Genomic DNA, 17,655 nt, shown 5'->3' on the forward strand with positions numbered 1-17,655 from the left:
TATGAAATTCCTGCCCTATAATCATTTGATGTCAAATGTTGGGCTAAACAGTTTCAAACGGTGAAAATAGAGGATTTAATCACACTTTGTCTAAGTGCAGGGGATACAATTACACTCGGTGTGAGTAGAGGGGTGTAATCACACTATTTGGGGGAATATGGAAAGTGTAACCAAATCAGGAATTTTGTTTCAAAAGTTCATTATTTTCCAAGTTGGAAAAAAAAAATCTAAAGAAAACCAGAACCTGCTGGCTTGGCATCTCTCGAATCTATTTCCTAGGACAGTCAGCATCCCCAGGTCAGTGCTAACCTCAAGGGTCACCGCATCTGGAAGCCAGTCAAAATGAGTCCGCATCTGTTTGTTATTTTGTATATGTAGTAAAAATATTGCTTTGGGTCAATTAGATTTTTCTTCAAAACGTGAACCATTGCCTCGGCACAATTTCACCTTTAAAAATAATCACAAAACAACTTGCCACGCCATTTAAAATATTGCGCGGAGCAGCAGATGCCATGCCTCATTGTCAAGCAGGTCCATGATTGTAATGAATATTGTGGTTAGGGGAAAACCTGCGAATAGTTTCTAATAATTCTTAGCCATTGAACATGGAGTAGAGTATAGGCTACGGCTGGTTTTAATTTTCCTTCATACAGAACAGCGTAGACTATTTACCATATGTTGTCCTTCTTGGACTCATTCTAAAATGCTAGAGTAAATGCAGCTGAACTTCAAAGCAGTCTGTTAGAGTTCCCTTTCAGCCCTCTCAATACATGATAATAATAATAAAAGTGAGCAGGTATGTATTGATCGCTATTGATGGCAGCCTTCAGAGTGGTGTCAGAAGTGAGGGATTGGAAATCCACTTCAAACTGATTCACGAGAAGAATCATGGATCTGTGTGTGACAACTACCAAGTTTTCCTGATAATACGTTTCATGTCTTCTTTCTTTTTCCTACTGAAGACATCTATCCTCTTTAGAAAACAAGACCTTTTAAGAGACAGTTTTGACTAGAACTGATGGCTTGTCAACTTGCTAATCTTAACCATGATTCTTACGGAAGTATGAGTTACACAGAGAGATCAGGAAAGGGTTTATTCACTGATTCTCTAGCAAGCACAAGATGTGGTATTAGTACGTGGCAGTAACTAGTTTTTCTGTCCAAAACTCCCCTTTCTCTAAAAGATTACATCTTGTACAAAGAACAAAAGTTTTCTATACATTTCTGCTACACAATGAATGGCAAATTGCTAAGAGCATTTTGCTAACTAGATAAAATGCCACATTAATTGGAGTTATTTGCTTATTGTTATTATTATTAATTTTACTTTTCAACCCAAAAAAGCTCAGCTATCCTATGAAACCACTCATAATTAATACATATCATGGCTGTGTCATTTTATCTCATTAGTGAACAAATACCAGCATAAGTCCTGAGGGGTCCTTATGTTTCCTAACAGGGGACGGCACCCTGGGTGATTAGAGATGGCTCTGCTCAGAGGCACAGCACTCTGGGGCACCCCACTCCTCTCACCTTTCAGGCAGTTGGAGCCTGTATAGGGCCTGTCACATTCACACTGATAACCCTGCCACAAGTTGATGCAGCGTCCTCTGTTTTGACAGGGTTGACTTTCACACCAGTCCTTTCCCAGGCAGCCTGCTTTAACATTTGATGACAGGCCAGATGAAACGTTCTCCAGAGTAATGTGACTCAAATCAAATCTAATATCTTGGAGACAGCCTACAAAGGAAGGTGTGGACGGCACATTATAGATGTTAAGCACAGACACACTGTTGCTGGCTGTCCCCATTGGTAAGCCACCCAAAAAAGAGTCCTGCAAAGCACATATTGATTGATGATTCTCAACTGGAACAGAAGACTTGGTGGTGCACTTCTCCTTGCAGAAGCCGCCAACTAGGGCAAGGGTTAGAGTTTCTGCGATTGTTACCTCCACGAAATGCCATTCTCCATCACTGGTGTTGTGAGAAATATACAGGAGCACCTTTAACTGATTCCAGACTTCAATTGATAAATGAACACAACCATTCAGCAACTCCAGCTTCATAGACATATCCTTGTTGCCTCGGATGAGGAGAAGTGCGTTTGGTTGAACAGTCTGAAACCTCAAGGATATGTTACATTCTGACCCTATGCCTGTATGGGAGCCACTTGTGACCCATAGGAAGCCATTGTTCCCAAATGAAAGTGTGGTGACAGTTTCACACAGCGGCCCAGCATAGCCAGAAGGACACTGGCAAGTGAATCCATGCTGGCCATTTTGGAAATGAGGGATACATTTTCCATTGTTCAGACACTGGTGATGAGTGCAGCCCAGGAGAATTTCAGAGCAGTTTTCTCCTCCATAAAATGTCCTAGAAGTGTCATCAAAGGGACAGTGACAGGCATAATTCCCAGGCAGGTTCTCACAAGTACCACCATTTAGGCAAGGGTACAGTAAACATTCATCAATGTCTTCTTCACAGTGAATTCCTGTTAAATAATAAACATCAGTTAAATGTATACACACTCACATAGACATATATGAGCACATCATTACTAGAAGTTTCATATACATTTTATACATGATAAAGAAGTTCAGATCAAGTTTAGGCTTAGAACTGTGATGGAATAAAATACAGTTCGGGAAGAAAACTAACATCAGTTGTACTATTCTACATGTGCTGTGAAAAGAGCAACCGTGACAGCCTTAGAATTCTTGTAGAAATAGACCATTTGTCAATGTAGTGATCATCTCAAGTTACCATTGTCAAGTATACATATGGCATAGATATGAAAACATAACAAAAAACGGGGGAAACTCTGGTTTTGGCAGTGGTCCTAGATTTTAAAGTGATTGATTTGAGAGCTCGTGTCTCTAGCTGCATATGTAGCAGAAGAGGCCCCTAGGTCTTGCAAACTTTATATGCCCCAGTACAGGGGAATGCCAGAGCCAAGAAGTGGAAGTGGGTGGGTAGGGGAGCAGGGCAGGGGGAGGGTATAGGGAGCTTTCGGGATAGCATTTGAAATGTAAATGAAAAAATATCTAATAAAAATGTTTACGAAAAAAATGATTGATTTGCAGATGTCTTTTTTAGTTCCTAATTTACCCTCTTATTTTACTTTCTTCTACTGGGAAAGAATGATTGCTTTCTCTCATGTTTACACCATCCTACAACCTCTAGAATCCAAGTTTGCTTGACATATAGACCTAGACCTAGACATCCCTCACCACAGAAAGCTCCAAGATGGAAGAGTTCATCTTCTCCCTGAATTCCCATATAAAACAAGACATCCATTCGACAAGTTCCCGTTGATAATTTTTATTTCACTCTGATAAAATCTGGCTCTTGATTTTGAGACACATGGAACAGTGTCCATAAAGAATGATTCGAACTATTTTGATCAAGGGGACAAGAACATGACACTGTGCTTGTTAGTTTTTGTCAACTTGGCACAAGCAAGCGTCACCTGGGAAGAAGAAATTTCATTTGAGGAATTGCCTCCATCAGAATGGCCTGTAGGCTAGTCTATGGGGACATTTTCTTGATTCACAATTGATGTGAGAGGGCCCAGCCCACTGTGGGTGGTACCATCCCTAGTAGGTGGTCTAGGGTGGTATAAGGAAGCAGATTGAGCAAACCATGAAGAGCAAGCCAGCATGCAGCTGTCTGCCCTGGTCTCTGTTTTAGTTCCTCCATGTTCCTGCCTTGAGCTTCGGCCCTGGATTCCCTCAATAATGGACAATAAACTATGAGTTAAAATCAACTTTTTTTTCCTCCTCCAATTTGCTTTTGGTAAGTATTTTTTTTCTCAGTTGCAGCCATGGAACTAGGATAGACAGTTGTTGGGAGTGACTATGAATGCACACAAGCAAATACAAATTGACATATGCAGAACACTTTATGATCTCTCCCCAGTAAGCTCATCCATATCACATCTCTGTAGTCCACAGTCATCTCCAGGTTTCGAGGCATACATTCTTAACTCTTTTTGCAGAAGAAAACTGATGTTTAGAAAATCCAAAGTCTAAGTTCTAAAATGTTTCCATAGTCTGACCCTAAATCATGTTTTACATCTAGTCTGAAATGGTCTTACCTAATAATGCTGTGCTGCTAATTATTCTGGTTATGATAGTTACTATTCTGTGTATACTCTTCCCATTTAGGCCTATACTTAAAATTTTAATTTTATTTTTATTTTGTAATTATAATATTAATAGTTTGAAAACAGAATGATTGGCAATAATCCTAGATACAAATACAGACTCTTTCCTCAAGGACTCTTCTCCTTGCTAACTTGCTCTTTCTTTGTATGACCCCTTTGTCATACAAAGGTTGTCATCTTGATAGTATTGCATGTGTGATCTTCAGCAGGTTTTGTTTTCAGAGTCCTATTTCCTCATCAATGAAATGGGAATAAAAATGGAATTTATAGACAAAGCTTCCCCACAGTCTGATTTAAGTCATGAAAATGATTGTCAATCTATCTACTTTATTATGTAATTTTGCAATAGATGTTGGCCATTTACTAAAAAGTAATAACTGGAAGAATTACCCATAGTGACAAAATTCAAATAGTTCTTGTTCACTGAAAGATAATTTACAGAATGTGGTTATTTATGCTGCCATACAAAAAGAAAAGTCTCGAAATAATAATAAAAAGTAAATGTGAGATTTACACAGTATGTTACTCTGGAATCTCATTAGACTGTAAATTCCATGAGGGAAAGAAATATGTTTTATTCATCAATCAGTGTCTAGGCCTGAGCTTAATATGTGGCTCATATTTTAAAATCCCAAGAATCCCTAAAACCAAAGAATCATTTTACAATTAATCTTTTGAATGGATAAATTAAAGATCTTCCTAAAGTAACAAATATTTATAAAGCATTAAGTCTTATCTAAAACCTAAGTTGTATTTTCTGGGTATGCTTATTAATTTATAATAACACAGTATTCCTAAAGTAACAGATATTTTATAAAGTGTTCAATCTTTTTAGAAACCTAAGGTGTACTTTCTGGGTATGCTTATTAATTTAGGAAATGATGATTTTTCTCTATGCATCACCACTCATGTATCAGACACTATGCATTTGATTGGAAGGTTTCCATCATATTTATATTTTACCCAACTTGGATCAATTTCATAAACGTTCTGGTAATTCAAACATATTTTAAGTTCTGTGAGAATGGTGACATGCCGTAAATTTTCTTGAAGTCCCCCACAGTGCCTGCACAGTGCTGGGGGCCCATGTTCTAAATGCTCTCATAATATGAAGAGTAGAACAGGGTGAAATTGATCTACTTTGTGAATGTAGAGAATGAATATAACATTCTAAGTAAAAGTTAATTCTAAAGGAATATTCTAAAGACATTTTAACTACAACAAGTTTGAACTTTTGTCTTAGAAGGAATTTTCCTTAAATTTGATCTTCACATATTTGAGCGACAAATCATCAAGACAAATTTCTGTTGCACCTGGTGGTACAGGTTTCGAATCCCAGCATTTAGGAGATTGATGCTATCTTGAGCTATACAGTGAGGATCAGAATAGCCTCAGCTACACACACACACACACACACACACACACACAGACACATCCCTGTTACAGATTTCAGATGCAAACAAGAAATTTGTTTATAGACGTAGTACTTCAAACTATTTCTCAAGAATGTCCTTGAAATTCGTCCAACTCTCTAAAAGCCTGAGGCCTATTATTATGATAGTCTGCATTCTAATATCTCCCAGAATTTAGTTTGGTACCCATCGCAAAAATATCTTGACTATTAATTAATTAATTTACAATTCTTTAAAATGGGCAAAGTAATAATCTGTGCCTTATTCCTACAGGCTATGTGGGAAGTAGATGGATATGGAAGTCAAAGACGTGGCTTTGATGTGAGTATAATGTGAGGCATAAATGTGTTTAATGCTATGACATTTCTGGAAATACATTGTACATAGCTGGTTTCCAGTGGTTGCAGATAATCTGTAAAGTGCAAACTCAGGCACCACCAGACCATATTTAGAAAATTTCTGGTGAAGGCTTTGATTCAGGGACAGTGAATAATCTTGAGATATTAAAACTAATAATTAAAATCAAATAAACAAATACTGATGTCATATTGACCATGCACAAAGTTCTGGGGGTATCCTGAAATGGCAATCAGGTCTTCTGAGTTTACTGGAGGTAGGACCAACGTGGCAAAAGAAAGTGTCAGTGTGAGTCATTGCATGCCAAAGGGCAGCACCGGACAAATCCTAGTGATCTGCACAGGCAAAACCAATTGCAGTCCTAGCAACCTCATGTAAGGATGTCCCGGAAAGTTTTAGGGAAACTAAGTGTAAATGATTCTACATTTCAGGAATAAATCAGAGTTAAACAAACAAACAAACAAACAAACAACAAAACATTGTGTGCACAAATTAGCAAAGAAACAAAACACCCCTGACGGAAAATCTGAAGACTTTCTGAAGCCATGATGTGTTTGGGAATCTGACTGCCAGGAAGATTCATGAAGGAAGATCAAGTTAGAAATGTTAAGCCCCACTTTGGTCTTCGTTCTTCTTCAGTTTCATGTGTTTTGCAAATTGTATCTTATATCTCGCTATACAAGGTTTCTGGACTAATATCCACTTAACAGTGAGCACATATCATTTGAGTTCTTTTGTGATTGTGTTACCTCACTCAGGATGATGCCCTCCAGGTCCAACCATTTGCCTAGGAATTTCATAAATTCATTCTTTTTAATAGCTGAGTAGTACTCCATTGTGTAAATGTACCACATTTTTTTTGTATCCATTCCTCTGTTGAGGGGCATCTGGGTTCTTTCACTATTGGATGGATCACAGGGTCCCCAGTGGAGGAGCTCGAGAAAGTATCCAAGGAGCTAAAGAGATCTGCAACCCTATAGGTGGGACAACATTATGAACTAACCAGTACCCCGGAGCTCTTGACTCTAGCTGCATATGTATCAAAAGATGGCCTAGTTGGCCATCACTGGAAAGAGAGGCCCATTGGACATGCAAACTTCATATGCCCCAGTACAGGGGAATGCCAGGGCCAAAAAATGGGAATGGGTGGGTAGGGAAGTGGGAGGGAGGGTATGGGGAACTTTTGGGATAGCATTGGAAATGTAATTGAGGAAAATACGTAGTAAAAAAAATATTAAAAAAAAAAAGAAATGTTAAGCCATTGCACTCAGACCAGGGAGCTAGAACTTACAAAGCTTTTATTGTTTTACTTATTTACTTATTTGCATTTTGGCAGTGGGAACTGATGGGGTAAACATGGACGGGAAGTCCAGCTTTGGAAGTCCCTTCCAAAGATCAGTCCCATAGGGTTGTGTAAAAGTGAAGGGAAAAAACTAGGGACAGGAAGACATGGAGGAGCCTTTAAAACTCCACAAGCAAATCTATCAAAGCCTGAAACAGGGTGTTTATTTCCTTCAGTTTGAGCTGCCTTCATTTGGAGTTGTTCATCGTATGAATACTTATGACAGAGCTTTCTTTACAACTGTTACTCTATTTTTTATTACCCCATAGAATACACAGATATGATCTTTCACAAGATACCAATAACGGCAAAATATTCCCCCCCACACATACATACATATATGAGTTATATGCCTGTAATTCCTGTTCCAGTGGACCTGATGCCCTCTTCTGACTTTCAGAAAGACCAGGCACATATTAGTGAGTAAACATACATTCAAGGCAAAACAATCATACAATAAAAGTAAAATAAAAGATAGAAAAATTAAAAACAACAACAACAACAAAAAGAAATTTTCTTCATTGGTTATCTCACTGACTGGGCAAAAGGAAAGGTCTGCTGTCTATCAAAATAAACAGATTAGGTGATGCCCAGGGATTATACTTGCCAGTCAGTCTTTCCCCGGGTATTTTAGCAGCCCTGATTTGATTGCTTGGGTCCAGGTGTCGATGAATAATGAGGATTGCTAAGTTTACTATTATTTTGAATCAATTCAGTTAACTTAAACTCTTACTACTTATTTTTCTAAAATTCTTCTAACATAGCATATGATTCCATGATAGCACCACATTTAAAAATAATCATGATCTGGAAATGTTTACTTCCTGGCACACTGCAAATACTATACATAACATCTGTGGATAGAAAGGGATCCAGGCATGGTGGTGCACACCTGTCATGCAAACACTTGGAAAGTTCAATTAGGAGGTTGCTGAATTTAAGGTCTCTGTGAACTACATCATGAAACCCCATGAAACCCTCTTTAAAATGGTTTTTGCCATGTTTTTCACTGTCAGTTATGTTGTTAATGGAATATCTTGTAGAAAAATCGTTTCTATGAAAAGAAAAACAAGTTACACTTTTTATCCATTTTAATTACTTTGTTCAAAAACAATAAATTCAAGAAGAAATTAAATGTAAAACCAGGGCCTGATATATAAATTGGTCCACTTTCCCTCTCTCAGAGTTATACTTTTCATATAACAATAGTATCTGTTATAGCATTAAATATTAGTGGAAATAAATACCTTAAAACTGTAGCAACAATACCAATTATCTAAGTAATAAAAAGAAAGCAAGTTACCTATGAGTACTGCCATTAAAATGTGAAAACTTTGTGTCCTGTGTCCAAACATATTTCCATACAAAGTAAAAAACACTTAGCCATCCAAAGTCTAGTAGGTCGACAGGAACCGTTTCTGACGTCTTTGTGCTTTTTTCCAAAAGTGTGGGCTTGCACTTGTCGAGGAGAGTGGGAGGTTTCAGCTTTGCCTCACTCCACTTCAAGCTGGATCAGTGGGGCTTAATGTAAGAGTCAGCTGTGCCACTTCCCAAGCAGCTTTGCTATATTCTTAGCTCCTACCCTGCAGGAGACACAGTGCCTCCCTTCTGTAAGGCTCACTAGTGAGGTGAAGATGCTCTCAATATTAAATGATATTATTATGGAAACTGGAGATGCTCATACAGACCACGGTTCAAAGAAACTTTTGACTATGGAAAACCATTGCCTGAGCTCTGTTGGTCTTTCCATCATTTTGTTTTGTTTTTGGGGGAGATTGGGGTCTTGCTATGCAGTCCTGGCTGGCTTCTAACTGTTGGATATTCCTGCCTCACCCTCTCCAGTGCCTTCAAACCTTGTTGATTTTTGGTTTAGTTCAATTGATATCCCTGAAACAAATCAACCTCCCCCAAACAACAGGGTGTGATTGAGTTGACAGCACTACTCTAATCACAGCACCCCAGAGGCAGAGGAAGGTGAATCTCTGAGTTAAGGCCAGCCTGGTCTATTAAGTATCAAGTTCCAGAGAGCCAAGGCTACATAAAGAAACCCTGTTTCAAAAAACCAAAAGTAAACAAATAAATAAAATGCTGCTCACACTAACTTCAGGTCTTGAATCCAGTAGGGAATGAAAAGGAGAGACAGATGAGAGAAAGCAGTAAGGCTTTCACTGTTGTGACTGTAGGGGGGGGGTAGGCCACAAGGAACGGATACTTATTCGTCTTGCAAATAGAGATATTGTATGTTTATTATTGAACCAGCCAACCAGTGCCTGTATACACACAGGGAAAATTCAGGCTCATAAGATATGTCCAAATATCCTGACAGTGGTGATAGTTTTAGCTTGTCATGAATCTCTGACAATAGCTTTGTATCATTTATATCATCTATATCATCTATATAATCTATATCTATATCTATATCTATATCTATCTATCTATCTATCTATCTATCTATCTATCTATCTATCTATCTATCTATCTATGTATCTCATATGCAATTCTTATGTGCAAAACTTAATTCTTCTCTAGTCTTTTGTCTGAGACATTATATTATGAGCAGCTTCCCCCTGAGTCTTTTGGGGAATAAGATGCTTTGGTTTTTGTCTCTTCACCAAAAGTGACTTGGTCCTGGGTGTCTTGTTCATGGACTGGACAGTTTCCGGAATCAAGAGTATCGGCATCTCCGACTCCAGATACAATATGAGAATGTTTTACTTGAATCCAAAGAATTGAAAGACATCTAATCCAGGAGGAATGCTCCTGGGATACTGTGTTTATGTTCACTAGGTGTAATCTTCAAGGATTGAAGTAAAGCAAGCATTGGTATCTATCTAGAGAGACAGCAGGTTTCCTGGCCAAGAAATTGTGTGCAGATTCCGGAAGGATAGCCATTTAGCATGGGTGTAATAGTAGAGACGTAAGAGAGGGCCGGTGATGGGGTTCAGTAGCCTCTATTGATTCTTTCGGTCCTCTGAGTTTGTGATAATTTCTGTTTAAAGATTGATTTCTTTTTGAAGACTATACTGAATATATTAAGATCCTATAACATCCCTATTTTGTGACAGCAGCCTGCTATAAATCTTAAAGGGAGAAACTGTCTAAGACATACGGTTCTAGCTTATGGGTCATGGTGAGTGTTTATATGTGCTTCCTGCTATAAATGCTGAAGTGAATACAGGAAGCTATCAGCTCACAGGAGCTAGCACTGAGCCAGGTTGATTCACACTCTGACTGGCTTCTGGTTTGAGACGTCTCTATTGTGAGATGTTCTCAGGAGAAGAATCTGAAATGGTGGCATAAACTGATATTTACTGGCTAGAGCAATGGGTCAGTTGTTAATATCATCTGCTGTTCCCACAGAGGATCAGGGTTCAGTTCTATACCAGGTGGCTTACAGTACCTGTAACACCAAACTCTGTTCTGGACTCTTCAGGTACTAGACCTTCACTAAGTATACATGTATGCGTGCAGGTCCTCACACACACAAATGAAATAAACCATCAACCCAAACACCAAAAGTATTAAAAATATAAACATGTAGGGGCATTGAAAATAGGACCAAAGGCTGACAAGATGTCACAGTTGGTAAAAGAGCTTGCTACAAAACCCTGATGGTCTCAGTTCAATCCCCATGTCCTGCAGTAGAAGAAGGGAACTGACTCCCAAAAGTTTTTCAATGACCTCCATACCCATAAGCACTTGCATTCCCACAATGCCCTCCAACACACACACACAAAGAACAAAAGGAAGGAAGGAAGGAAGGAAGGAAGGAAGGAAGGAAGGAAGGAAGGAAGGAAGGAAGGAAGGGAAGGAGTAAAATAATAAATTAATTAAGAGACAAAATCATATGAATAGCATAGGACAATCAACAATCAGTAGTCATTAACAACACACACAGTTGGCTACATTTTAAACTACAGATGCAAGGAAAAATATATCTAAAATACTGTAATGGGAAATGATTAAAGTAAAACATTTTCCCTAATAATTACAAAAATATGTTAAAGGCTCTTTTCTGTGGGCCACTAAAACCTTATTGGCTCCAGAAGAATGTGCTATTACTATTGTTGATTTATTCTGTGTAAGATTTTATTTTGGGTATATATAGAGATAGGGAGCATTTCTGTTTTTCCATATATTTTTCTTTATTGTTATGGTATTTGAAGGTATAATACACATAAATACATTCTCTGGCACTGATATTTGTTCAGAACTCTACTGAACCGCAGATAAAATATACTGAACCCAGAGAAAGATTTTATTCAATCCATTGTGTGAAAGAAAAATTCTACTATCTTCAGATGAAAAGCAAAATTGCAAAAAGCTCTGGACACCACCACCTCCACATTTCACTTGATTTTATCCTTCAAAAGTTACTGTGCCCCTCAGTGGAGACAGCTAAGTGATGTTTTAGTTACATTTTTGGACTAACATAGAAAGTTCAACGTTGCCCGTGCTCACTTCTGTTGATGTTACTTTGAAGGGTAATTTCAGAGAAACTCAGCCCAGTTCAACCAGAGCTTTCTTCATAGGCTTTGGTCAGTAAGTCATCATCGACGGCTCTGCCATTGTTTAAGCCTTTATCCCTGACTTGTTGTCAGACGTGAATGATGAATATAAACGGAGTTCTTACAGAAAGGTGCTTTGTGTCGGGTTGTATGCACTGCAGTTTCTCCTAGTGTTTGCTTCCTCTGCTGGAATAGGTACTGTGTTCGGATTCTTCAGTAGCACTGTTTGTCATTTTTCAAAAGCGTGTTAGTGTTTTAGTTCTGCAAAACTAGAAAAACCGTGTCAAAGCCAAGTGAATGACTGACCTGCTTGATGTTCACGGTCTTCCACAGGTTTTGTTTTTTTTGTTTTTTATCTCTCAGCATTACTTAGCACTACCTAATGCTAGTAACATGCCAGTGTAAGGCTTATAAATCTGGTATCCACAGATGTCTACTATGAATATAAAGGTACCTTACAGGATTATCCATCACCAGAACATTCAAGTGTCATTTTGTGATATTGTCCTATTTGAGGAGATAATTGATATGGTGAGTCTTTACATTTTAATATAAGAATGCTTGATGTAGATTATACTTCAAACTACAGATTATCAGGACACTTTTCTTGACATCTAGCTTTGTAAATATGGACTGAGCAAGGATACTTCCTTTAAAATAGATTTACTTATTTTATTATTTTATGTGTATGATTGTTTTGCCTGCATATATGTGTGTGCACTTCATGTATGCCTAAATCCCGGAGAGAGACTAGAGTTACAGATGGTTGTGAGCCACCACTGGGTGCTGAGAACTGAACTCAGGTCCTTTGCAAGCACATCCTTGCAAACTCTCCAGCAGTACACATTGAGTGCTTACAGGTGCTTCTAAGCAACTCTCACAGTGCTTCATCAGAGAGACGCTCTAGAATATCACCAAGTTTTCAAAGATAAACACAATATAAAGACTGCCAAGAAAGCTGCAGTTAAAGGAAAGTAAAATGTCTGGAAGATACTTTACCTCTGTGTGTAAATGTACTCATTCCGGAAAATAGACTTTGGGCGGCCATCTAAAATGTATTAAATGTATTAATGTTTTAGTTCTGCAAAACTAACCAGTGACAGAGATATTCAGAAAACAAGCTAATGGATTCAGGATTGTTGTTAAAAATCTGGGACTGCTTTACTAAAATACGTGTTTGAAATTACTTCATAGCCCAGACTTCCAGCTTCTTGTGATCAGATCCTGTACTGTTCTTCAACGTTTTAAGAATTTAGAGTGCCCTTCATAAAATAAACAGAATCTAGTAAACTGCAACAAGGAGTTTCTCTCCACATTTTATCTTCATTCTAACCATATACTTATGAAATTGACATGAAAATATTGGCTATATTGATTATGTAGCCTGACTTGCATTTTCATACTTCTCTATATATTAATTGACTAGAATGTTCAGCTATGGAATAGGGAGGAGATTTTCTAAGCTGAAATGTTCCAGCAATGGCTCTAAGTAAATATGTGGTCTTTCGAGGAGTTTTCAGTTCCTATTTTTGTCAATATTAGAATGAGAGTGAATATTTCACCTCTGTCTAGTTGTGTACTGTGGGCACTAAATATATTAATTACTTTGTAAATAATTTTGGAAAACAGGAAGTTCTACAAAGCAAGATATTTCTTGTAATGTTTCTGAAATTGACTATTATTTTAAAAGTTTAAAGTTCCTCTATCTTGAGAAGTCACTCATTAAAAGAACCATTTGCAATGTCTACTGTTTAGAAACATATCTGTTAGGAATTAATATCTATTTCATTAAAATATTCAGGTTATATGAATATGAATATGTGAATATTTATGAAACCTTTCATTATAACCTCAGCAATATCAAAATATGTAAAATATATGAACACATTATTAGTGATAGCTTTAGCTACTAAGTAGGTTTTGTGGAAATATGGTATTATTTGCTTCTATCAACCTTAACGTGATGTAGACAGTAAGTTGAATAAACTGTCTTACAAGATTTTTAAAATGTTTATGGGACTGGCTCATCTGTAAAATACCTGCTACACAAACATGAAACCTTTAGTTTAGATACACAGATATCATGCAAAAACTGTGTACATGGACTTGGGTCTGTATCCCTGCAGCTGGAAGAGCAGAGGCAGGCAGATCCATGGAGGTCCATGCCCAGCAAGCCTAAAGAAATCAGTAAGTTCACGTTCAGTGAGAGACTCTGTATCAAAAAGGTAAGGTGAGAAGTAGTTGAAGACAACATTCAAGGGTAACTTCTGTCTCTCAGATGCTCCCCATATTCATAAGCAAATACATATTATAAACAAAAGGGCTTCTAGAACACACACACACACACACACACACACACACACACACACATGCACACACATACCTTCCAAAAGCCAATTATAAAGTGGCAGAGCCAGATGTGTTGTGGTTGTGTCCCAAAACAATTTCAGTTGTCATAGACACACATACACACATATACACATACATACCTAGAATAAAGAATGATAAGTGTGAACAGCAATAACTTGCTTTTTAAAGGCCAGTTTAGAACATTGTCTATTCAGTATCTTCTGTCTACATCCATTAAAACATATTTTGAAGACACAAGAAAGATGACAACTGATATAATTTTACAAATGCTATTAAAAGATAGTTTACTGTGAAAATGTCTGAAGGTACTGAATTAAACATACAGAAACTCATTCCACCCTTAGGGCACAGCACAGAAGCATAGCCACACCCAATAGAAGCTAAGCTCAGAGTCCCACATCAGCCAGGATAAGAGGACAGACCAACTGCCAATAGCTGCTGGTTAGAGGTCATTAGAGGCATATTACTCACCTCCGTCTTTATACTCCATCTTCCTATGTGCCTTTAGAAACAGTAACATATGGGACTAACAAGAGAAAAGACAGAGTACTCTATGCAATGCAAAATGGCGATAAAGAAGATACCAGGCTAAAGGAAAACAATCCTGGCGGATTTGGTATTTGCTAGTATTGACTTGAAGTAGCTATCAAACATGCGAGCTCCCATTTCAGATTAGTGGTGTTCAAACAGATGTTCACCAGCTACCAGACATCTATGAGGAGCTCCGTTGTCCTGAAGAGAGCCATGTGGGGTCTGAGGACTGCCTATCCTACTCAATACACAGGGCTGATGGTACACTTATTCTCTACTTGGTAGAAACTCTTCAGGTCAATGTCAGATTGTCAGGATGATTTGAGATCTATCAACAAGAAACTCAAATGAAATCTGGCTATGTAACAACAGCTTTTATTGGCTCATATAAAAAATAAGTTCAAGGAAAGACATCTTTACAGTTGTTTAACCTCAAATTCAACATTCAGAACAGCTATAGCAACTCATTGTCCTCAGCCACACTAATTAGAGCTTCATTACCGCCCAAGCTTATTAGAGAAATCTTTTTTTTCTGTTTTGTTTTGCTTGTTTTAAGGTAGAAAGAGAAAGCACATGGTAATTGGATAAATATATGGGTTTGTGTGGACTTGCAAAGTTAGAGTGCTTCTGGAATAAGAATAAATCTATCTCCTTTGTCCATCTCTAATGTTCCATAAAAGAAAGGAGATAAAACTCCAAAAAGCTAAAGGGGGAAAAAAAGCTAAAATTGAATTTACAAAGGAACACACAGAAACTTTTAGAATGCATGAAAACTTGGTTCCTAGGAAAATAAAGTGAAAAAATAGGAAAAGAAAATGGCCAGATCACAGACAAGAGGATGAGGTTAAAGACTGCGGGAGGAAAGAAGACACTGGACATGATGAGGCACCATTCAAGCAAGCTCTGCTGCAGCGCTGTACAAATCTACACTGGAGGTGTAAGTGCCATACAACCTGACTAAAACCTACGACCTGGGAGAGATGCTTAGTGCAAGAGCATCCCCAGGCTAAATGTTCTCAGTGTTTCCCCCTGGCTAGAATGCAATTAATAGTTTAAAAATTATATCAGTGTTTAAAAGGAAAATCAAAAATTGCCCCAGAGTTTAATCTAGAGAACAGAAGGACTAGAGAACAGAAATTAGACCTTAAAAATTGAAATATTTCTGAGAGAAATGAAAAGGATTGAATAGAATTAATGCTAAAAGATAATAGAATTGTTTTTTTCTTTTTGAATTAATTCATTGTGATCAGTTCAATTTGCATGCTTGTTTAAATCATTCCACAAAATAGAATAAAGCTCATAATTATGACAGTCATTCTTAAAAAGTGTAAAACCAAAAGTTTTGAAACATCTGTCCCCCAAGTGATGACTCCATTAACAAAGACTGTGCTGCCCACAGAGAGCTGAGGACTTAGGAAAAGCATGGGGAGGTTTTTAACTTAAAGGTAGAAAACCCAAGATGATATGCTTTCACTTTCATTTTCATAATAAAAGAAACAGGTTAAAATGGTTTTTTTAAAGAACTTCCTTGTCAAAGTTATGTAAGTGGACTAAATCATGGAATATCAAGCATTAATGGAGATAAAAATCCACAAGCAGATAAAAAAAAAGATGTAGACCTAACAATAAAACCCAACAAGGCAGAGAGCAAAAAGAATAAGCAAGGTTAAACTCACCAGCAATGGGCAGGGGCTTTAAAAATGTTTTGTAAGCACTGAGTTCAAAACTAGAAGGAGGCGGCAATATGTTTGGCAAACATAAAACTCTAGGATGGAAATGGTTATCTTAGGCGAAGTAGACAATGGAAAGTTTGGAACAAGAAGAAACTTATCTTGACAAAACTTCAAGATAAAGATAGGACTTTGACTGCTGACAGTTGGATGGGCCATAGCTTGAGGAAAACGAATACAATCCTTCCTGATAATAGTATACCCAAATTGAAGCTGTAAGGAAGGATATCTTTTGAGTGGATCAGAAGAGACAAATGTGTGTAGCAGGCATTAGCTCAACTTTGACAGGCTTTGTTCAACTGAAAAATAAATTTCCCGGAGAATTCCTAATTACTCATCTGCTTTCTTGTGTGGATTCTGAATTCACGGTGCTGTGCAACATAAAAGCCACAGTTAGAAACTCGGATAGGCTCAAAAGTAGACACAAAAGAAACCCAAAAACTCTGGGGAGAAATCTTTTAAGCCCAGGCAACAAATAGGTCCAACGAAAATTTCAAGGGATAAGAGATCACGCTAAAAATAAATGAATAAATAAGAAGCAAAGAATTGTGATTGTGAACTGAGAATAAGAGATGCAAAAATTTACAATGATAGTGGATTATTTAAGAAAATTGAAAATATAAATGGATCTTAAAATGGAAGAGGTCAAAGATTTTAAAATAATTAAAGGGGTAGAACCTTCTAGAAACAGATAACTGGCATAAGAATCCCACTGCGAATTAAATAATGGACTGGACACAGATCACAGTTACTGGAAGGGAGAATCTAGACTTGAGCTCCGTATGTGGCAAGCAGAAACAGGGAGGAAATTGCAGCTCAGGATCACAGAAGATAAAGGACAAAGAGCATTGCCATCTAACCATCTACAAGAGCAGCCAATAAAAAAAGATTTTGAAAGATGAAAAGGCCAAGAATTTCCCAATATTGATGAACATTTAAATTTTAGAATTAGAGAACCTGATAGGCATAGTGATTATGATCTTTCCTAAGAGAAATTTACTTCTTTTTTTTCTGTTAGTGTGTACATTTTTAAAATTTATTTTTATTTATTTATTTATTTTAATTGGGTATTTATTTCATTTACATTTGCAATGCTATCCCAAAAGTCCCCCACACACTCCCCCACACACTCCCCCACCCACCCACTCTCCCACCCACCCACTCCCACTTCTTGGCTCTGGCGTTCCCCTGTACTGAGGCAGATAAAGTTTGCAAGACCAATGGGCCTCTCTTTCCACTGA

At 37.6% G+C, this 17,655-nt stretch overlaps 1 protein-coding gene across 2 annotated transcripts in view; it reads right to left on the minus strand.

The window, feature by feature from the left end:
- The window catches only part of Crb1 (crumbs cell polarity complex component 1), a 176,745-nt gene that overhangs the window by 48,671 nt on the left and 110,419 nt on the right, over positions 1 to 17,655 (minus strand). For both annotated transcript variants that reach the window (XM_021170879.1, XM_021170886.1), the window contains one exon: positions 1,534 to 2,490. In XM_021170879.1, the coding sequence (XP_021026538.1) occupies positions 1,534 to 2,490 (957 nt within the window). The remainder of the gene's footprint in view (positions 1 to 1,533; positions 2,491 to 17,655) is intronic.

This window comes from Mus caroli, chromosome 1 (assembly GCF_900094665.2).
Source record: "Mus caroli chromosome 1, CAROLI_EIJ_v1.1, whole genome shotgun sequence".
Lineage (NCBI taxonomy): Eukaryota > Metazoa > Chordata > Mammalia > Rodentia > Muridae > Mus > Mus caroli.